This window comes from Talpa occidentalis, unplaced genomic scaffold (genome assembly GCF_014898055.3).
Source record: "Talpa occidentalis isolate TD23 unplaced genomic scaffold, MPIMG_talOcc4v2.1 talOcc4.4, whole genome shotgun sequence".
Taxonomy (NCBI): Eukaryota; Metazoa; Chordata; class Mammalia; order Eulipotyphla; family Talpidae; genus Talpa; species Talpa occidentalis.
In genome coordinates, this window is record NW_023604295.1 from 114,418,497 (window position 1) to 114,441,143 (window position 22,647).

A 22,647-nucleotide genomic window follows, 5' to 3' on the forward strand; every position below is an offset into this window, starting at 1 on the left:
ACGTGCGCTCCCTACGTACTTCCCCCACCTTTGTACTTGATTCTAATAAATATGAGTCTGCCTTTAGATTGGGACTGCACATTACTTTCCTGTGTAGTCCCTCTTGGCTTCTCATTGCTCCAAACCTATTCAGACTTTGAGTAATGATTTATACTTCCAACACTGCTGCTCTGTGAGGCAGCAACTTTGCACTACCTGAGGAGGCAAGACAAGAACCTGAGGCCACCTGATAGAGACAGCAGTTGCCTAGGCAGCCCCTGGACTTGCAGGTCTTGACAATCTCTAGCTCACCATCTGGAATTTAGGGAAGTTCACTTCTTTTTATGCTGTTCATTTAGCCTACTATCATTCCCTTTATTTTCCTGCTATTTCTTAAAACTTTCAGCAGCTGGGCTGAAGGGACTCCAAAGATAGGAGGTGGTTGTACCCTTCAGACTAGAGTTTGAGAGATACAATAGCTGGCCCCTATGGACTGGGTTTGGAGGATGAGAACTCCAAAAGCAAGGGGAATGAATCTTAGAGGGGAAAGTTGCGGTCATTTGCATAAACTTTCCTTATTTGGAGACTCTCATTCCAGAGGTTTTTGTGTTTTTAATCAAACCTGAAGTTTTAAGAGAAGCTGTTTTTTGTTTTTTTTTTTTAAATCACTTTACATGGTGGTTCCACCATTGATGTCCTCTTGAAGTAACCAGGCCCTTCTGCTTAAACCAGGGAGGCTTCAGGGAAGCTCTCCATTCCACCCAGGAGCTCATGGCACTTCTTGCCTCTGTCCCTCTACCGTGTGACATATTTAAAAAAGGAAAAAGCATGTTCTTCCCTTCAAGGAGACAGGATCCACGAGACGTGGACTGTGGGTTTGAGGCAGGCAGACCTCTCCCCTCATCAGGGGTCCTAGAATTTGGGAGAGGTAAGCTCAGGAGTGTACAACCTCTACTCAGAAATGATGAACTATATTGATGGCTCCCAAGATCTGAGTGGTCTTCAAGCCACTGGACATTCAAATTATGCCTACAGTGAGTATTTTACTTTTGGGGAAATGAGAAGCAGGGGGAAGGGAAATCAAGGAAGGGGCCTTGTTTATTCATTCAGCCAAAGGCACCTACTGCCAAAAAAAAGGCACAGCTTATACCTCTGAGGGCAGAAAATTCAAATTATGTCCATCTGATAAAAGGCCATGGTCCCTGTAGGCAGAATGGTGTATCACAGGGAAGAGATTTGAGATGTCCCGTCCTCTCCAGGAGACAGGGCACTGGGACCTTGGGCACTTGGCAGCAGGAGGAATGCAAATGAGAGACCCCTCAGAGGGTGAGAAACACCAGTACCTCCCAAGAGAGTTGTTCCCATAACAGAGAAATTTTTATTATACCCACATGAAACTACAGACACAACTCTTTAAAAGGCAGTACCATTTTATTTAGTGTTATAGGAAACTTCATGTTACTTCTTAGAAACAAAACCAAAGAAATTGAAAACTCCCAAATAACAAAGTAGGAAATAATTCTTTAATTCAAAAACACTGGGTGGTCCTTCAATTGGAGGGAAGAAGAGGTCAAGTTAGTAGCTCATAAAATGTTGAGAACCACAGGGTTGAGGATGGTGTGGCTACTAGGAAGCTAAGTTCTCTATCTTAGTTGAAGGTTCTCCACCTTTCAGTTTTCATTCATTAGTAGTTAAAAAAAAAAAAAAAAAGGCTGATTGGGAGAAGGGATCTTTGGGGGAAGACCCCTGCATAATTTAACATTAAATTGTCTCTTGCCTTCAATATAGTTATGTGGCTAACTGTCAAGGACCTTCTGCTCCCTCTGGTAAAAAAGCTTGAAACCACATACAGGTATTCCATCCATGTGAGCACACCCCCTGCTCAAGGTCAACAGCTGTTCAGCCTGGCAAAGGGCAGACTTTCTTGCTCCTCCATTCTGTCACCCTGATGAGGTTAACACATAGGACTAAAAGGGGGGGCGGGGCAGGACATCTGTCAAAGTCCAAGATATGAGATGATATGAAACAATCAGGCAAAGGATTGTCATTTTATTCAGGAAGCTGTTTTCTCCAGTTGAAGTTCATTGCCAGGTGTTTAGTACTTATGGGTGCTTCCCTAAGTATACCGTGCTCTTTCTGGAGGCAGTCGATCAAGACCAAGAAAAGGGCTGCTCCTGCTTCTCAGATGCAGCCTCATCCTGGGGCCCACCAGTTAGGTTGGCATTTACAGGAACAAGAGGCAAGTCCTTGCTCTCCTCGTGCAGATGGGTATATGTCCTCAAACATATGCCTGTTAATGGAGCTCAGCACCCTGATTCCCCAGCCTCTGCCAATTGGTCAGAGCAGGCAAAAGTTTTTCTTAGGTAAATTCTCCTCTAAAGTGGAGTCCTCAAGAATAGTTATTAACTAATGACCTACAAGTTATCTTATTATCTATGTTGTGAATTGCTGGAATTCTATAAATTCTTTTTTGTTCCCCAGTGGTAGAAGCCAGACACCCTTGAAGTAAATTGTCCTTCATTAGAGTTACCAAGTGGTGTTTCAGAGCACAGGAATTCACTCCTTTACCCAAATGTCCCTCTCAAATACTGACCAAGTTACATGTCTGAGCCCCTAGCAGCACATTTTCTCCAAACCAAACACCCCTCCTTACATAATGCAAGTCTCCACACCAGCTCATCAAAGGAGAGCTGCCCTCCGCCACCCCAGTGCACCTGGATTATCACAGTCAAAATACATTTATATGAAGTAAAAAAAGTATTGCTGAACAAATACATACATGGACATTTTCAGACTTCAAGTGAATATACAGTTCTCTTTATAGGTATGTAAATAAATTTCATAGCACTATAAAAATACAAGTCATCCGAAAGTTTACAGTGGTCCCCAGTACTATAGGAGAGTATTAAATAAAATAGCAATGGATCACTGAAAGCTAATTAGATAAATCGAGTTACAGTATCATCCTTCAGATTAAAGTGCTCCGACAGAACTGAGGTTGCAGCAAACATGGTCCTGAAATGGGATTCCGCCACCCAAAATCTTGCCTCTTAACATCAATAGAACAGAGACAAGATTCTCAGTTTAATCACTGCTATGGTCTCCACACCTATCCACCTCTATGCTTTCCCCCAGGAGAGATGTCTAGATTTGATGAGATTCTATAACAACCAGGATAAAAAAATGTACGATACAGAACATTCTAATTCCAACATTAGGTTACTAACAACAAAGTTACCCAAAGAATCCAAACTGGAATTGGCACTATTAAGAAAGGGGCAGGTGTTCTAGTTCAAAAATGTGTATTCATCTAGTTCTTAACATATAGTCATCCATGGTGGTAAAAGTGAAAGAAAGGGGTCCTTCTGTAGTCACTCCATGCCTGGGATAAGCACGTGAGTAAGTGCTCGGGCTGCCCAGCCCTTTATCAAGGTGCTGGCCAGGCCATCAGCCAGCAGGAACCCTGCCACCACAAGCAGGGGACTTCTGACCAACTTCCCCTAGTGCAAAGTGACTTCATTCCCTTGTTGTACTTTTCTCATCTCCACAAAGGTCCTCTGGGTGGATATAGAGCACCACTGTGATGCTGGATGGTGGTGGAAGCTGATGTTTAGTAAAGGTAGCTTGTTACAAGTCTAAAAGGCACAGTCAGCGGCTTTCCTGGAACTCCTCAGCTCCAGTCAAAGTAACAAGACCAAGTCTAAGGAGCCCAGTGTGTGTGTGTGGTATCAAAGGTTAGCATCTGTAGTCATTAAAGCTACACCTGAGCTATTCAAAAGTCAGGAAAGTAAGTAACACAGCACCAATTGCCTGGTCCTTCTCATTTCACCCAACCTTTAATGGCTAGGGGGATACATATTTTAAAATCTCCATAGCAAACTCCAATGTTAAACTACATTCACGCCTTGGGTGCCACCCGAATCTCTGGACCAGGATCAGATCTCATGGCCATATCTCCAGTCAGGGCACAAAATATTTACAACATAGTTAAAGGCACAGAGGCATTTACAAATAAAATCCTGGGAATGTACAGAAAAGGCATCAAGTAATAATTAACCTGGTTTCAGTGGACAGAATTGACTCTTATCAGATAACACGCAAGGGAGATGGTGATTTGGAGCCCGTATGTTGGTTATCAGGCATACCGAGTCCTTGACCTCAGGAGCAGATGGAAACAAAGTCTCAGTGTGACATGCTGGGGATTCACATCTTTCCAGCTTTTTTGCCCACCTGCGTGGGAACTCGGAGGATGTTGGGGGTTTCTTCCATGACCCTGACTAGCAGATTGTCGATGTAGTCTTCCAGCTCGCGAACCTGAAATTCCTTCTTACTTATTGTTTCCTTCTGTTTGAGGACCAGCTGAATCAGTTCATCATGGGTTAGCTGTGCATAAGCAAAACCAGGGTCCGAGGGGTTGTATTTCTTTGGGGAGGAAAAAAAAGGGGAGGAAAAAAATAAAGTCAGCATAGGAATCAAATATCTAAAAGAAATACAAAAAATGAAATATTATTTGTGAGCCAGTTTTTCTGGGAATCTGTTTTCAGTTTAGGTGGAAAACAGGTGATTGATGAAGTTTTCTTAAAGGACCAAAGTAACTATTTCAGGCTCTGCAGGTTATATGTGGCCTTTGCTCCATGTCCTTCTTTGTTGTATTGTTTGACTTTTTTTTTTTTTTAAGATTTATTTATTTATTTGTTTGTTTGTTTATACAAGCACTGGGTACAGTCAGAAGCATGGGAGGGTGAGAGAATTCACCAGAGCCAGAGCAGGGAGCAGAGCAGGCAGAAGGACCAAAGTACACTGCTGAGGGGAGCAGCGGGAAGCAGGCAGGAGAGGTCTGCACGCCATGCGGGACCCTCCTCCTGTGGCCAGGGAGCAGCCGGGGATCGAACCGGCGCTGCAGAGGCTGCGGGCAGCTTTGCAACCCAGCGCTCAACCGCTGCGTCACCGGGGAGGCCCTTGTTTGGCTCTTGGAGCTGCAGACCCTGGATAAGAACCTGGATCTGGGTTTTTGTTTTTCAAAGATTTATTTATTTATGCATGCAAGAGGTGGGGTACAGGCCAGAGGTTCCAGGGGTGAGAGGATTCACTAGAGACAGAGTGGGGAACAGAACAGACAGCTTGACTGAAATACACTGCTGAGGGGAGAGCGGGCAAGACAGGCGAGGTCTGCTGTGCCATGTGAGTAGCTCCCTGGCCTGCCAGCTGGGGATCAAACTCATGCTGTGCTGTAGTGGCTGCCGATTAGCTTCATAGTGCTGTGGATTGCTTCATAGTGCTGAGACAACCCCTTGCACCACCAGGGAGGTCCTGGATCTGAGGTTTTTAGAAATGCAAATATTGGAGGACTCAGCGCTAGGTGGGCACAAGCAAATTTCAGTGTGTAGCTGGGAGCCCAGACCCAAGCCAAGGTGGCCCATGAAGAAATTCTAGTGGTTGAGGTGCAGGAGTTGGTGATCTTCTCCTCCTCACACAACAGATCACCTTTTATACTTCTGCCTCAGCTACTCTCAGGATTTGGTGCTAGACTGATGAGTGGCTGCTCAGACTCCATTTTAAGTGATTTCATATTAAAAAAATATGCCAGGTGAAAGCTAAGTGCTGCCAGGCCACAGTCATCACCCTCAAACATCGATGGCACACCTTCTGGGTCCACAGTGGCCTGTGCCAGGACTAAGCGTCCACTCCATAGGAGAGCAGAAGCCCTAAGCAGTTACTGCATTTCACCAGCATAAATAATCTGGGATGACAGGACTCCATTTGCAAACTCCAGGCTGAGGCCAAAACCATGAGGAAACATAAGATAAGGATTAAATAAAAAGTAACATGACCTACCAAATCTCCAGTAAGAGGGGGAAACAAAAACAAACTAACTTTCCCTAAGATCTGTGGCTCAAGAGACTTATAAGTTTAAAGATACATGCCCACAGAACTCTGAGGCAACCTCTGTTTCACTGCCCTGAGGGCCTCATGGTCCCACTCAGGAAAAGGCAGAGAGATGGCCTTCTGAGCCAGAAGCAGAATCAGTCCTCATCCTCTGGTGACAGTATAGAAGGCCCTGTTGAGCCCAGTGACACAAACTGTCTACACACTCCCCAGAATTCAGAAAGAAACCCCACCCCTCTTCTGGTGAGGAAGAGAAACACCACAATTGCAGTGCTAGCTTAGAGACACGCACAGACATTTTCATATAGAGAGCAGGTTTTAGCTTAACAGGCTGCACAGAAATAGGTGTGATATTGGACCACTTTTCAAAAACTGCTTCTCCCTTCATCCTATTTTTTTTTCTTTTTTAAACTCATGGAAGACACACGTTGATAGGGCACCTCCCTGGATGCAGCAGCTGTATTTATAACTCCTAGAACGATTTTCAGCCAAAAGGTTGTACACCTGGAGAAGAGTTCTAGGGGTTGGTTGTGCAAATGTGAGTGTACTTACCAGTACTGAACTGAATGTTTAAAAATGATTAAGATGGTATTTTTATTTTACCATATATTTTTTTAAAGTTGTGTGTCTTTGTAAACAACAGCCAAGAGTATGGCCTCTGGGGTTTTTTAGATTATACCTCTATCACAGAAGAATTCTAGTTATTCAGAAATATTGATTACATAACATACCCTGCAAGGGACTTGGGAGATGGAAAGATGAAGAAGACAGATGACACAAGAAGGGAGGAGCAGGCTGGTTCTCCTTGAGAGCTGGATCACCAAAGAGTCTCACACAGTCGCTCTATTTGTAACTTCTAGAACAATTTTTGTCCAAAAAGTTGTACACCTGGAGGAGAGTTCTAGAGATTGATTGTACAATAATGTGAGGCAGGGGAGCCTGAATGACCATAACTCCAGGCTCACAGAGGCACAATGGTGCTCTAGGAGCTGCACTAGCAAGAGACCACTGGTGCACAGAAGGTCGGGAAAGCTTCAAAGATAGCATGACATCTGAACTAGACCTTGAAGATGGATTAAATATTAAAGAAATATTTGCTCATCATGGAAACTCCCAAATGCAAAAGAGAAGTAAATTATCATTACTCCAATACTTATACATGGGTCTCTTATTTTTGCTCCGTTTCTTTCTTTTTTTTTTTTAAGATTTATTTATGCACACAAGAACTGGGGTACAGGCCAGAGGTCTGCTGAGCCATGTGGGTAACTCCCTGGCCAGGGATTGAACTCATGCTGCAGTGGCTGCGGACAGCTTCATAGGTTGTGTCCCAACCCCCTGCACCACCAGGGAGGCCCCTTCCTGTGTTTATGCAACTTCAGCATCACAGAATACAGTTTCATAGCTCGTGTGTGTGTGTTGTGCGTGTGGTTTCTCATCATTATATTTTAGCACAAATCATGTAATGGATGCTTAAGATTCCATTATGTTTGTGTGTGTGTGTGTGTGTGTGTGTGTGTGTGTGGGTGGGTGAGACCCTCACCGGCGGCCGGGGAACGGAACCGGCGCTGCAGAGGCTGCGGGCAGCCCAGCGCTCAACCACTGCACCACCAGGGGAGGCCCAAGATCCTATTATGTTTTAACTATCTCTTCCTTGTTGGATATTTAGGTTATTTTTAATATTCACCATTATATAATATTTTTATTAAAATGCATGAATATAAATCTTTGGCCACATCTCTAAATATGTCCTTAATTTCAATGGATAGAATTGAAAAGGAATGTACACCTAAGGTACTTTATACAAACTGTCAGAGAGCTATTCAATTTGGGTTATAAAATTCAAAGGGAAAAGAATGTAGGGCTTGAAAACATCACATAATGAAGGCCCAGTCATTTGATGACTTAAAACTTATAAAATAATCCAGCATTACAGAAAGTGAGCAACAGTCATGGAGAGGAAGGGGGGAAAGAAAATATCCATTAAAAATACCCATTCAGGGGGCCTCCCCGGTGGCGCAGCGGTTGAGTGCTGGGTTGCGAAGCTGCCCGCGGCCTCTGCAGCGCCGGTTCGATCCCCGGCTGCTCCCCGGCCACCAGAGGAGGGTCCCACATGGCACGCAGACCTCTCCTGCCACCCGCTGCTCCCCTCAGCAGTGTATTTCATCAGTCTGCCTGCTCTGCTCCCCACTCTGGCTCTGGTGAATTCTCTCACCCTCCCGCGCTTCTGACTGTACCCAGTGCATGTATAAACAAAACAAACAAACAAACAAATAAATAAATAACATGCCTCTATTAAAAAAAAAAAAATTGAAAAAAAAATACCCATTCAGGGGCCTCCCTGGTGGTGCAGGGTTTTAAGATGCAGCACTATGAAGCTATTCGCAGCTACTGCAGCACAAGTTTGATCCCCAGCCAGGGAGGTGACCCACATGGCGCAGCAGACCTCCTGACTTGCCCGCTGCTCCCCTCACAGTATAATTCAGTCAATCTACCTGTTCTGGTCTCCACTCTGTCTCTGGTGAATCCTCTCACCCGCCCTCACACACTCTGGCCTGTATCCCAGTTCTTGCATGCATAAATAAATAAATCTTTAAAAAAAAAACCAAAATATATCCGTTCAAAAAACAACAGTGCCCATTGATCACATATTTCCTTCCAGTATTTTCACATTGGATTTTTTTTACATAGTTGTCATAATAATGATGTATATTCAAATTTGTGTCCAATTCTTGCCATTTATATGATAGATGAATTTTGAACCTAGTTGGTTGTATTATTTTTAAATGGAAGTGTTAAAGCCACCGGGGTAAATAATATACTCCTAGTTATAAATCACCTATAAAGGATGGAGGCCCTAAAACAATAGCCAAAAAAAAAAATCCATCTTAGTGGTGACCCAGCTAGTTTTTCATAATGTTAGCTATGCAACTTCTTTCCCTAATCTCTCTCTTACTTTGCAAAATTCCAAAGAGTATTTTTTCAATAAATACTGTTTATGCCTTAGTACAAAGCATATATTATATGCCAAGCCAACAGCAGTCTCCAGGAAACTTTCCATACTTATTCAGAATAGTTACTAGGTATGGTCTAAGATGAAGAGCTTTGTTGTGGGCAGGCAGAGGGGCAGCAGTTGCCTTTAATTTAGGGCAAGTTATTCTCAGTCAGGGCCTGGAGATAAGCCCCTGATTAAATGAGCTTTGAAGAGTAAACAAAACAGCAGCCAAGGGTCTTGTTCACTTCCCAAAAGCTAGGTGTCTGTTTCTCTTTGGAGCCAAGCTGCATTCCACAGTAAAAGGAAGAGAGGATGGAAGGTTGCTATATGTCTCCAGTTTTCATTATTGCCCATTTTGTGGTGTTCTTTGCCCATTTTCCCGGTAAATGTCATTAACTTCAGGAAGACAAGTACTGCCTCTTCTATGGGAGACACACAGAAGCCAGCCTAGCTGAGATGGTCAAGTTATGATACATTTTTCGGGACAAAACATAGTCGGTGCACACAGTAGCTATACCACTACAGCTGATTAGTTTGAGAATGATGCTTACCACTACCCTGTCAACAGTACTACTGAAGAGAAGACAAGAGGACTGGGAAACATTAACTTGCTTTAAGCAACTATTCACTTCCACTGAGCTTCTTTACCTGGAACTTAGTTCTCCAGCTTTCAGACCCACTCCTCATGCCATAGGTGCAGTGAACCAGAGGCGTTAACAACCACCCAAGCATTAAAAAAAAATGAATTGCCTGCAGGAATGAAGATGTGACCACAAGTTTAAAAAGCAAAAACTATTTGATGTCCTGGAAACCATGGGGCTATAAAATCTGTGATGAATGAAACCTTTAGATTCTCTGAACTAACATAGAAATAAATTTAGCTCTACAGACTCTACCCCTCAGTTCTCAGGAAGTTCCTCTCCACATATTTGCAGTACAGCACATCCTTACCCACTAGTGTCACTGGTTGTTCAGTAAATCATTCTCCCCTAGTCCGTGCGATAATCAAAGACCAGGGGCTTACAACTACGCAATATTCTAAATCCTTCTGACTTCAGAAGCAGAAAGGGCAGGATAAAGTCACTCTAAAGCAGACATCATCTGGAAGTTTGGTTTTGTTTTTGTGGGAAAGAGTTATTTTCCAAAGTTAGCCCAAGCTTCCTCTAATCCAGCGACATTCTTCCTGGAAAGTTAGCTTATGGAAATAACCTCACAAAGGAGGGAAAGGTCTATGCAAGAACATGTTCACCATAGTGTTACTCATGATAAAAAAGCAAAACAACCGAAATATGCAAGAATAAGGGAATGGTTAAGTAAGTAGTAGTATAATCATTTTAAAGAGTAGTAGCAACATGCAAAAATGCTTATTATACACCACTAGGTGAAAAAAGAGAATTTAAAAGTGTTTCCAGGCAGGTGGAAAAGCTGCAAAATCATCATTTTGTAACCACCATATTCACCAATGGATGTTGAAGCCTATAAATGAAAGGAGGATGAGGAACAGGGTATTTCCACAGTCTGCATTAATTCCCTATAAATTTCTTATTAATATTACAGGGAAAATGGCAACTTCACACTGGAGAACCTGGTAGGAACCACCCAAACTAAGTTATCAGTGTGAACACCCCCACTGATGGGACAAACTGATACCATATACCTCTTTATACAGTGCCTGAGAAGGACACCATGAGGAAAGATCAGACAAATCCAAAATGAAGAAAACCATGAAACAACTCTTCAAAATTGTCAATATCTTGAAAGACAAAAACGGCTAAGGCGGGGGAAACCCTAAAAGTTAACTTTGTATGGTAACTAGAATTATTGTGGCGATCATTTCACAATGTACACAAATATCAAATCAATGTGAAACCAAAGTGATCCTGAACCAATGTGATCTATAATCTTATATGTTAATTATTTCTCAATTGAAAAAAAAAAGACTGAAGAACTATTTCATAATAAAGGAGACTATAAAGACAAGACAGCTAAATACAAGTCATCCCGGATTGGATCTTGGGCAAGAGGGAAAAAAAATTAAAAAGGACACTGGCAAAATTGGTGAAATTGAAATATAATTTGAGATGAGTAATTATATCAATGTTAAATTTCTTCATTTTGATAAATGCCCTTACTCGTAGGGATTACACACTGGAGTATTTAGGGGCAAAAGGGGCATCATGTATGCATCCTACTCTCAAATAGTTCAGAAAAGAAAATTATGTATGCATCTCTATGTTCATACAAAGAGAAAAAAGGGAGGGAGGGTGTGAGAATGATAAAGCAAAACTGGTAAAATGTCAACAACTGGTCAGTGGGAGGAAAGGTAGAACAGTCGCCCTTTATCTCTGAGGAATATATCTCAACCACCTCTGTGGATGCCCAAGACCTCAGACAGCACTGAATCCTATACATACAATGTTTTTTGTTGTTGTTTTTTTTAAAATGTATTTATTTATGTATACAAGAACTAGGGTACAGGCCAGAGGTGTGGAAGGTGAGAGGATTCATCAGAGACAGAGTGGGGACAGAACAGGCAGATTGACTGAAAACACTGCTGAAGGGAGTAGTGGGCGAGTCAGGAGAGGTCTGCTGCACCATGTGGGTAGCTCCCTGGTCAGGGATCGAACTTGTGCTGCAGTGGCTGTGGATAGCCTCATAGGTTGTGTCTTAACCCCTTGAGCCACCAAGGAGGCCCTACACATACCATGTTTTTCCTATACATACACACCTGTGATAAAGTTAAACTTATTAATGAGGCACAGTAAGAGATTAACAATAACTAATAACAGAACAATTACAACAATATACTGCAATAAAGATATTTCAAAATATCTCATATTGCATAGTATTTTCAAACCATGGTTGAACATGGTAAATGAAACTGTGGAAAGTGAAACCACAGATTAGAGGAAACCTACTATCCAACAGGAGTTCTTTGTCCTATTCTTGCAACTTTTTAAAGTTTTAACTTATTTCAAAATAAAGTTACAAAAAAGTACATCTGTGCAATGATACAACTACAAGAATTTTACATTCTTGCCAAAAGATAAAAAAGCATGGGAAAATGAAAATACCCAATTTGAAAGGGCCAGATGGTGGATGACATTTTCTTCTCATTAACAAATGTCCATGTCATGATAAAAGCCCTTGAAATTCTTGGGATACAAGGAACATACCTTAACATCATAAAGGCCATCTATGACAAGCCAACAGCCAGTATCATTCTCAATGGTGAAAAGCTGAAAGCAATTCCATTAAGATCTGGAACAAGACAAGGATGTCCACTCTCACCACTGCTTTTCAATATAATACTGGAAGTCCTAGCCAGGGCAATAAGACAAGAGAAAGACATCCAAGGAATCCAAATAGGAAAAGAAGAAGTCAAACTATCACTATTTGCAGACGATATGATATTATACATAGAGAACCCCAAAAACTCCACAGAAAAGCTAATTCAACTCATCAATCAGTTCAGTAAAGTGGCAGGATACAAAATAAACACGCAAAAGTCAGTAGCCTTCCTATACACAAACAATAAATCTGAAGAAGAAGAAATCAAAAAAACCATCCCTTTCGTTATTGAAACAAAAAAAATCAAATATTTGGGAATAAATCTAACAAAAGAGGTAAAGGACCTATACAAAGAAAACTATAAAACACTGTTAAAAGAAATAGAAGAAGACACAAAGAAATGGAGAGATATCCCCTGCTCATGGATTGGAAGAATAAACATTATTAAAATGGCCATCCTTCCAAAAGCAATATACAGATTCAATGCTATTCCAATCAAAATTTCAATGTCATTCTTCAAAGAAATAGAACAATTATTGATGAAATTCATATGGAATCACAAAAAACCCCGAATAGCCAAAGCTCTCCTGAAAAAAAAGAAGGGAATGGAGGCATCACACTCCCAGACTTCAAACTATACTACAAAGCCATAATCATCAAAACTGCATGGTATTGGAACAAGAACAGACATACAGACCAATGGAATCGAATAGAAAATCCAGAGATAAACCCACAGATTTATGGTCAACTAATCTTCGACAAAGGAGCAAAGACTATGCATTGGAGCAAAGAAAGTTTGTTCAATAAATGGTGCTGGGAAAACTGGGTCGCTACATGCAAAAGAATGAAGCTTGACCACTACCTCACACCATACACAAAAATCAACTCAAAATGGATTAAAGAATTAGACATAAGACCTGAAACCATAAAATACATAGAAGGAAATATAGGCGAAACACTACGTGATTTGCACATCAAAGACATCTTTACAGACACATCACCCAAAGCAGTGATAGTGAAGGCAAAGATAAACAGCTGGGACTACATCAAATTAAAGAGCTTCTGCACAGCAAAAGAGACAATAACAAAAACAAAGAGAAACCCCACCAACTGGGAGAACATTTTTGCACCCAACACTAATGATAAAGGACTGATCACAAAAATCTGCAAAGAGCTGATGAGACTCAACAACAACAAAGAAAATAATCCAGTCAAAAAATGGGCAGAAGAGCTAAAAAGAAACTTCTCTGAAGAGGAAATGCAAATGGCCAACAGGCATATGAAAAAATGTTCAACATCACTTGTCATCAGGGAAATGCAAATCAAAACTACCATGAGATACCATCTTACACCAGTGAGAATGGCACATATTAAAAAAACTAGCAACAACAAATGTTGGCGAGGGTGTGGAGAAAAAGGAACTCTTCTGCACTGTTGGTGGGAGTGCAAACTGGTCCAACCACTGTGGAAAGCTGTGTGGAGATTTCTGGACTAAACATAGAGCTTCCATATGATCCAGCAATTCCACTCCTAGGTATTTACCCAAAGGACACAGAAACATCAATTCCAAAGAACACCTGCACCCCTATGTTTATAGCAGCACTGTCTACAATAGCTAAGCTTTGGAAACAACCCAAATGCCCAAAAATCGATGACTGGATCAAGAAGATGTGGTACATATATACCATGGAATATTACTCAGCATTCAAAAAAGATAAACATATGCAATTTGCAGCAACATGGATGGCGCTGGAAGGGATCATGCTCAGCGAAATAAGCCAAAAAGAAAAAGAAAAATACCGGATGGTCTCACTCATAGCAGGAATCTAGAAAACTTAAATAAGGGACCAGGAGAATGAATAACTATAAGAAAGTGAAAATCAAAATCAACAAAAAACTATGAACCAGAGACACTTTTTGGGGGTGAGGGGCGGGAGGGGAGGGATTGGGGTCAGAATGGGGGGGCTGCAATTGTATGTGGAATATAAAAATAAAATTTATTATTTAAAAAAAAAAACAAAAAAAAAAAAAACGAATGTCCATGTCAATCATGTTGCTTGAGGCACAAAAAAAATTCAACAAAAACTAAATAACTGTAAAGGGGGAAAGTGTCATTCAAGGGAAGGGCAGAGGCTTCCAAAGACATAGACATATGGTTATAATCTGCAAGGAGATACACCTAACTGTGACTCAGTGGCTCTGGAAATGGGTTTTGTGGAGATGCCCAGGTCACATAGCTACTTCTTTAAGACATACCTTCAGCATGGCTTCGTTGATCAAGTTCTCGCTGATGATGGTAGCAGTTCCCAAGCTGGAGTTAGCAATCTTGGTGGCAGTTGTATTCATTGGCTTCACAGGCTGAAGTCTAAAGAGAAGGGAGATAGGATCCTTAGACCTTTCTGAGATGATAAAACTAAGAAACTACTCATTTCAAAGATGCCAGCCAGAAAGAGAAGGGGGAGAGTGGACACATGCATTGTTTATCTCTTGGGTCCAACATGTGCCGATGTCCTTACAGAATAAAAGCAGCCAGCACCAGGAAGCCATTTGCATGTTAACAAAACACACCCTCAGCAAGGTGTCTTTCTTTACCTTCTTACCAGACCCTTGTTCTTGTACGAATGCATTCAAGAGAGTCTCATTTCTACAGATATTTACAGCCTCTGTGGGAGCCCCTGCAGAGCCTCCTTGTGCCTCAATGGTAGAGAGTTCAGAACAAACACACCAGCTTCACTTCGGGCGGAGTTTGAAGGAAGTTTACCACCACTAGGTCGTGCCACTCAATGTCAGTGGGTGCTGGAGACCATCACAGTATTGGTCATGGTACTGGTCACAGTACATCTCTGCAGTCAGAGCTCCAGATCTGCCCCTGGATGATTCCTAAACTATGCTCTGGAGACTGCTACCCTCATGCTACAGAGTGTCTTAGGCATTCCCGTCACAGGGAAGGTCACCCCTTTTTAAATAGCCCCACCTGCAAAATAGGTGGGTTGTACCAGAAGAACATCTGTGCTACTAGAGACCCACAAACTCTGCAAGTGGAAAAAAAATGGAAGAGGGAGGCACCCTTCTCATTTATAGAGACAATCTCACCTGTGCTTGGATGACCCAATTCCAGCACTCGGCTGAGCTGAGACTGGATGTGACTCTGAAGGTGAAACCCAGGCCTGAAGCGGCGGCTTCCTCTTGCCAGAATTTTCCACTTTACCAGCGGAGCCCTCTGCTGTTGCTTTTTTTTGAGATTCTGCTGTGCTGGCGTGGTGAGTGTCAGAATGTGGAGAGTTGGGAAAAGAGTGTATGGAAGGAAAGGTTTCAGAAAAGGAGGATCTGGACACAGGACACTTCAGGGCCACATCAGGAGGCTGATTGGGCCTCCCACTTCCCAACAGTTTTTCTTCTTCACCACCGCCGGGGGCTGGCAGCTGTTTATCCAGGCTTGAGCTCTTGCCAAGATCTGGTGTACAAATTCCTAGACTTGTAGTCTGCTCTGAAGAAGTCATAACATATGCTTTGGGTGCTTTCGGACTGAGCTCATGCAGGCTCTCTGGGGGTACTGCCGGCACACTAGCCTCGCCCTCACCACTTGGCCCCTTGTCCTTTCCAGGGTGGGCAGGTAACAGTAATGTGCTTGAGGAAGAAGCTTCTACTTCTGGAGTGGCGACCTCCAATCTCTCTCTGTCACCTTCAATCTGATCTATTCTTTCATCATCCGATGCGACTTCAGGAATGGAAGGGAGGGTTAAATCCAGATCTGCCATGACTGGAGACTTAAGATCTGAGGCAGACTGAAGGTCATTCAGGGGATCAGACAATAAGCCTTCGTGATCACTGGCTTTGCTTTGATTCTGAACCATCAGGGTGTCATCTCCCTCAGTCCTAAAGAGTAGGATGTCTTTCCCTGCCCTTGCCTCCCCACTCACACGGCCTTCTGAGAGAGACTCCTCATGAGAGGGGAAAGGGAGGTGACCTGCCACAGGGGCGGCCTCAGTCACAGCTTCCCTCTCAGAGTCTTCTGTGTGGAGGGACACAGAAGGCTCCCCCTCAGACACATTTCCAGCCACAGTGCCTTCATGGGCCAGCCCCTGGGGGTTACTTCTGTCCTCTTCAACCAATCCAGGGCACTTCTCCACATCCTTTTCCACAAAGAGCTGCTCAGAAAATGACACACGTTTTTTGGTTTTCTTTCTGCCCTCACTGACATTCAGACCTATTTCCTGATGTTTCTGAATCATGGAATCATGTGGGGAGACCGATTCTTCCATTGGAAGAAGGGGCGAAGCTTCTTTAATTACAGAAGTCCTCTTGCCAGTCCTAACTCTGTTCCCCACAAAAGACCTGGACTGACCCTCAAAGTCTGTGTTTTCCCCCATCAGAGGCCTCCCAGTCTGGTTTTCATTTCTGCCACTTGTGAGTGAAAGAGCAAATGTTCCCTCTTGGGTCTCTTTGGAAGAAGAGAGAGAGTCTTGTTTTTTGGAAGAAAATTCCAGAAGTTCTTCTTGTTGCCCCACTTCAGGCCTTTTCAGGAAAGATTTTTCTAAGTCACTGGCACTGGTATTCTCTTCATTGGTCTTCCCCATTGAAGAATATCCTGTCCCTTCACACACTGGAATGGGTGGCTCTTTGGAAAGTGAACCCAACGTGCAAGAAGCAGTATTTGGAACTAGGGTTAAACTATCCTTTTGCAACTCTGTTTTAACAAGCAAAGATGCTTCTTCAGACCTGGCCTGGCCTTTGTCTGTGGAAGGCCAGTTTTTAATCGGAGTAGATGTAGAAATGGGAGCTGCTGTAGGAGATGAGAAAGAGGAGAAGGAAGAAGGACATTCAGAGGATGGGATGTCTGAATCATGCCCCAGTTTAGAAGGGACAGGTGTCTGATCAGAATTGGAAGACAGAACAGGAAACAAAAGAAGAGAATCAGGGGAGGAAAGAAGCCTGGCTGCGGGATGAGCCTCTGGAGACACTTCCAGTCTGCAAAAAGGACAAAATAAAATCTGCAGGTCAGTTGCAGACGTACCATGGGAGGGGAAAAAAAAAATGTAAAAATAAAGTCGCTCAAAATGGGAGAACTTTCATATTTGGGGCAGTACCTTAAGAAGTTAAGAAAGGAACACTAATGCTTAACATACAACAGGGACATTTTTATCACCAAGCACATCTGCCACACAAACAGCTGGTGCAACAGACAGAGAAAGATCCAGGTAAAACAACAGCCTATAGTGATTTTTTTTGGTGATAAACAAAAAGCATGTAAAAAGATCAAAGCAGTAAAAGACACACCATTAGGTTACAGGCACAGATTTTGAAGAGAAACTGGTGTGTGTGTGTGTGTGTGTGTGTGTGTGTGTGTGTGTGTGTGTGAAATCAAGTATGCAGAATCTCAAAAAAAAGGCCTTTCCCTCCCCAGACAACAGAAATATCATGAGTGTGAATGTGAATCATGCTGAAAAGCAGAAATTCCTCAAGGTTCACTCAGGTTCTTGCAATCAGGTGCAAAGTAAATATATAGAGAATTGTCACAAGCACACTCAAGAGTGCACCACCGGTCTCTCATGCCAGCCAGCCAATGCCAAAGTGCAAGGAGGAAAGATAAAATCTGCCTAAAAGAGAAATATGTGATATGAACTTAAAAAACACAGGTTCTGCACTTACCACAGCCCAAATCTAGTGTTCCCAACTTGTAAAACTCAGAATGTGCTCACACTTTGGCATTCTACTGGGGTGTGATCCTTGAGAAGGACAACCAGGCCAGCTGTCCGTGGCTTTGGGCTGGGACACATCACTGCAATTTGTGCAGGCTGGGCCCCATGGGCAATAGGGGCTAGTAAAAAACAACTTGGACAAGTAAACCTTTGGCATATACAGGTGCCACCAACTGATCAACAAGCAAAATTCGCTCTGATAGTAGGTCTGACTGATAACCAGAAGGGCCCAGACTCACCGAGGTTTGACGGCTTTGGTCTGGGGAGCCCTGGCAGAGGTCATAGGTAGTGAAGGTTCTGACTTCCACTCTGGGTCTGCTTCCGGCTCTGCGCTCTGCACTTCTTCAAAAGGTCCCAGGGATTTACCTCGTCCAGAGACAACAGCCACGGGATCTTTCTCAGATCTTTTCACAAGGTCTTCAACAGGCATAGAGTCATCCTCCTTCAGTTTGACTTCCTTCTCCTTCCCCAAGATGGCTGAAGGGTTTTCATCTTCGCTGCCCTTAGCCACATCCTTCTTTCCTGTCACCAGAGAAAGCAAGGAGGACTTCTTGTTCTCCTGCTTCTTGCTCTCTTTGGTTCCTTTTGCGGTCTCCAAGTTTTCCCCAATGTCATCGCTGACCGGTGACCATTGGGATGGCAGAGTCATGGATTTCAGGGAGTCCTTTGTGGAAGACACAGGGGCCTGCTTGTTGGTAGAAAGTGCACTGCTGTCCTCAGGTTCCTTCCAAGAGTGAGCAGTCAGGTTTTCTGTAGATGAGAACAAATGCTTCTTCCTTAAACCTTGGGGAGATGGGGTGGAAGATCGGGGGCTGTCCTTGGTGTCACTCTTCGCTTCTGGCTGTTCCATGTAAACATGGTTCCCATTGATACAGACATTAGAGCGGGAAAGGTGGTCATTCTTAGACCGAAGGCCACCAAGAAACGAGAGTCCATCCTTCTTGGGGAGGGTGAAGCTGATCTGGTTGAGGTGCTTAGGATCTGCACTTGCTGTTCTCTTGTGAGACATGACTAGAAGAAGAAAGACAAAGAACAGAAAAGGAATAAGAAGTTAAATGAATGGTTTGCAACTAGATGGGGCATTTGTCCCTGTCTGAATACATTTTTTGCAGTCACAATTGCATTGATGGGGGGGGGGGTGTGCTACTGGTATCTAGCAGGTAGAGGACAGGGACACTGCTAGAGATCCTACAATGTACAGGATCACCCCCCATCACATAGCATTATCCTGCCCAAACAATCAGTAATGCTAAGCTTGGGAAACCCTGAATTAATCCAAAAAAAGGGCACGTTCTTGGTAAAATAGCAGAATCTGGTCAGTAGCAGGGATTTGGTCACTGAAATTGAAGCTCAAAATTGACAGTCAATTCAGAGTTAAGGTAACTGGATTCCTTGATTTTTGTTAGGGGTGTTAATGTTAACTACATTAATAGCAACTCAATAAATACTTGATGAGGTTATGAAATAGCAAAAATATTATGTGATTCCATGATTTTACCTTTTAAAAAAGATACACTCAATTCTGTTAGCTCCAAAGGCTCAAACTTGTACATATCAATTTCAGAACCAGACATTTTAAAAAGGAGCTTATACATCCTTTATAACCAGAGGACTTAGAAAAAGTGACTTCCCAACTACAATCACCCATTATTACCACCAACACCACCATTATCATCATCACCACCTGTACCATCACTGCCATCTTACCATACGACTACCATCATGATCATTTTAGTAACTGAGGAGCTGAAGTAAAATCTTTCTTTTAGGATTTGTTTGTTTTTTCTCTCTCAAAGCAAAGTAGGCTAAACTGAGTAACAGAAGTCCAGTAAGTAGGAGAAAGAGGAAACTCACTGTCTGAGGCAGAAGAAAACACATCCTCATTGTCATCATCCCCCAACTGGGCCTGAAAGTTCCCAGGTCGAAGCAGGACTTTGTCTGACTTTGAAGTAGGCAGGACAGACATGGACTGGGAAAGGGGTGTTCTCTGCAAATTTGACTTGGAAAACAAGGTCTTGATCTTTGACTTCTTCTTCTTGTCTTTCGAAGACTCATCATCACTGTCAACTGAGGGTGTCGTGCTGGGGACAATAGCTGAAGCTGTGTCTGATGCATTATCCTTATTCTTCCCCTTGATCTTGTCCTTCAGCTTCCCAAGTGGATTCCGAGATTTGTCTTTCATGGAAAGGTCAAACATGCTAGCAGTCATGTTGTTTCTCATAAACTGGATGTCAACCTCAATTTCTCCTCGCTCTTTATCCTTCTTTCCTGGTTTGGATTTCAAGGTATACCACCTGCAGGGAGGAAGGTTGAGTGGTCACTACTGAATTAAAGAGCCTAAAACAATATTCACAATTCCCATTAAATGGTCTCTCCACAATGCTACTACGAACCTTTTATGGGGAACAAAAACAGAACATACATTTTATCTTCAGAAGAACAACTACTGGGCAAAGATAGGCTCAGATTCTGTGCCTAGTGCATAACCACCTAACAAGTCAACAAAGAACTATTTCTAAAAATAAAAATAAAATTCCATTAAAATATTTCCTATGATGGGTATCTTCCTTCAATAGACTAAGAAATACAAAGATAATACACAAAACTGATAAGAAGATAAAGTGTAAATTTACAAGGAAATTGCAGAGAAAATTAGCAGTCTATAGAACAGTACATTCCAAAGAAAAATGGAAAATATGACAGTAAAGCATGTTTTTTAAATAGTGAAGTAAGCCAGCCACAAAATGACAAATATTATGCTTTCGTTTATATGCAGTCCCTAGAGTAGTCAGATTCATAGAGACAGAAAATAGAATGGTGGTTGCCAGGGACTAGGTGAGGGAGTGGCCTGGGAGTTAGTGCTTAGTGGGTACAGAATTTCAGTTGAGGAAAATAAAAAAGTTTCAGAGATGGATGGTGGTGATGGCTACACAATGCTGTGAATGTACTCAGTGCCACAAAACTGTACACTTAAAAATAGTTTAAAAGGTACATCTTGTTATGTATATTTTGCCACAATTTTTAAAAATGAGAAAATAAAAGAGGTATTCCTCCCTAGCTTAATAATCAAAAAAGGGAACACTTCATACACTGTTCAAGTATTTCACATGAGCATTTGCAAACTACTACAAGATATGGCAAATGATATATCAGTCCAACGCTATTGAAAGACAAACTTCAGAGAAAGGAAATCTGCCCTTGACATTTACCATTTGTTGTATAGCAAGAATGTCAGTCTGATTCGTAGCATGACCAGACCAGGACAAACAACTCCAAACACCTGGTATATTAACAGCCATCCCCAGGGTCACCCTCACCAACTGAAAGCCCACGTTGTGAAGTTCTTTGTAGTGACCTACTTCAGAGAGGAGGGCGTGGGCATTAAGGAAATGATGGTTTCACCCAAGTAAGCACAATTTCCTCTTTCATGTTCAGCCTATCTTGTTCACAGGGCAGATCACTGCCCACACTATCTTAGCTCATTCTGCACTCCAAGGAGAAGGAGCAGAGGAAAACAGAAACCCAGCATCTACATGGCACCTTCGACAGTGTTGAATCTATAACTCTTGGAAACAAACCTGTTTAAGTCTCACAAGAATGACACAAAGTGGATATTATACTCATTTTACAGAAAAAGAAATTGAGGCTCACAAGTTAGGTCATTGGTACAGAATCTTGTAACTGTTAAGGGGTGTTGTCAGGATTCAAAATCAGCTCTGCATTTCTGCAAAGCTCCAATTCGTTCTTTCATACCAAGATTCCTACACTTCACACTCTCTCCTAACTTATCTTCATTTGCCATGTTTTGCAGCACACAGAAAGAAGGGCTCAAATTTTAATTCTTTGTGAGGAACTTTTAAGCTTCTAATTCAAATGTCCTAAGGTAAAAGAAGGGGGAAACCCCGCCACAGCTTGCCAACCATAAATCGTAAGATTACATAAATTCCAGTATACAAGTCAGCAAGAATTTAGACTGGATTAACAAAATACAGCCAAGATCAGAGAAAAATGTCAGCTACAGTTTTGGACCTTTAGGAGAACTCGTCTGGTTTTTAAATCCACGACCCACAGCTAGAGGCAGACTGAGAAATGCAAGGTCTTCACAGATAACGTCACCCGTCAGACTAGTGTCTTCTCAATACATATTCCAGATCCACGCCTGAAATAGTTTGCATATTTGTCACTTAGAGGTAGAAAGGATTATTTGAATTTTTCTCTTCAGACAATCATGTGTTGAATCGTAGCCTTGGTGATTAAGGTAGGTTAGCTATTGCAAATACCAATTGAAAAGGGGAAGTGCTGAAGTCGAAATGAGGCTCAGATGACCAGGCTGGAAGTAAAGCCTTCACCTCTCCACCCGTGGAGGGGAGCCCAGAACATGTTCCCCAGCTCCAACAGCTCTTCTGTTCGCCTTCCCAGGGGATGCAAAGACCTTTAAAGAATACCTCTTCATAGTTCCTGGGACTAGGCCTGCCTTTCCAAAAGCATCCGAAGTCTGTTTATTTCGAGCAATGCTACAAGCAACTCTAGAATCCTCCCTAAGGGCCTATTATTACATGATGTGCAGGTTTAATCTCTGGGCACAAAAAGTGGGATTTGTTTTGGAAACTTCCAACATCACTAGGAGGTATGGCTACTTCACCAATTGCCACTTATTTTCCTAAGCAAACCTAAAGCCAAACACCAGGTAGCCAAGAATAGTCACAGGGCTATTTAAGGAGGGCAAAATCAGACTGAATCAGGGACAGGTAAGCATCTATGCAGAAGTTCAGGTTTTTTAAAAACCTGCACACAACTTAC

General features: G+C 42.5%; 1 protein-coding gene across 2 annotated transcripts in view; it reads right to left on the reverse strand.

Moving 5' to 3' along the window:
* Positions 1-1,377: 1,377 nt before the first annotated feature.
* RAB11FIP1 (RAB11 family interacting protein 1) overlaps positions 1,378-22,647 on the reverse strand; it is a 32,966-nt gene continuing 11,696 nt past the window's right edge. Inside the window, exons 2-6 of one of the 2 annotated variants that reach the window (XM_037526041.2) lie at positions 19,702-20,141; positions 18,087-18,858; positions 15,242-17,116; positions 14,405-14,513; positions 1,378-4,401 (exon numbers count right to left, since the gene is read on the reverse strand). In XM_037526041.2, the coding sequence (XP_037381938.1) occupies positions 4,183-4,401; positions 14,405-14,513; positions 15,242-17,116; positions 18,087-18,858; positions 19,702-20,141 (3,415 nt within the window). In that variant the 3' untranslated portion in view covers positions 1,378-4,182. The remainder of the gene's footprint in view (positions 4,402-14,404; positions 14,514-15,241; positions 17,117-18,086; positions 18,859-19,701; positions 20,142-22,647) is intronic. The other variant, XM_037526042.2, reaches the window with a different exon arrangement.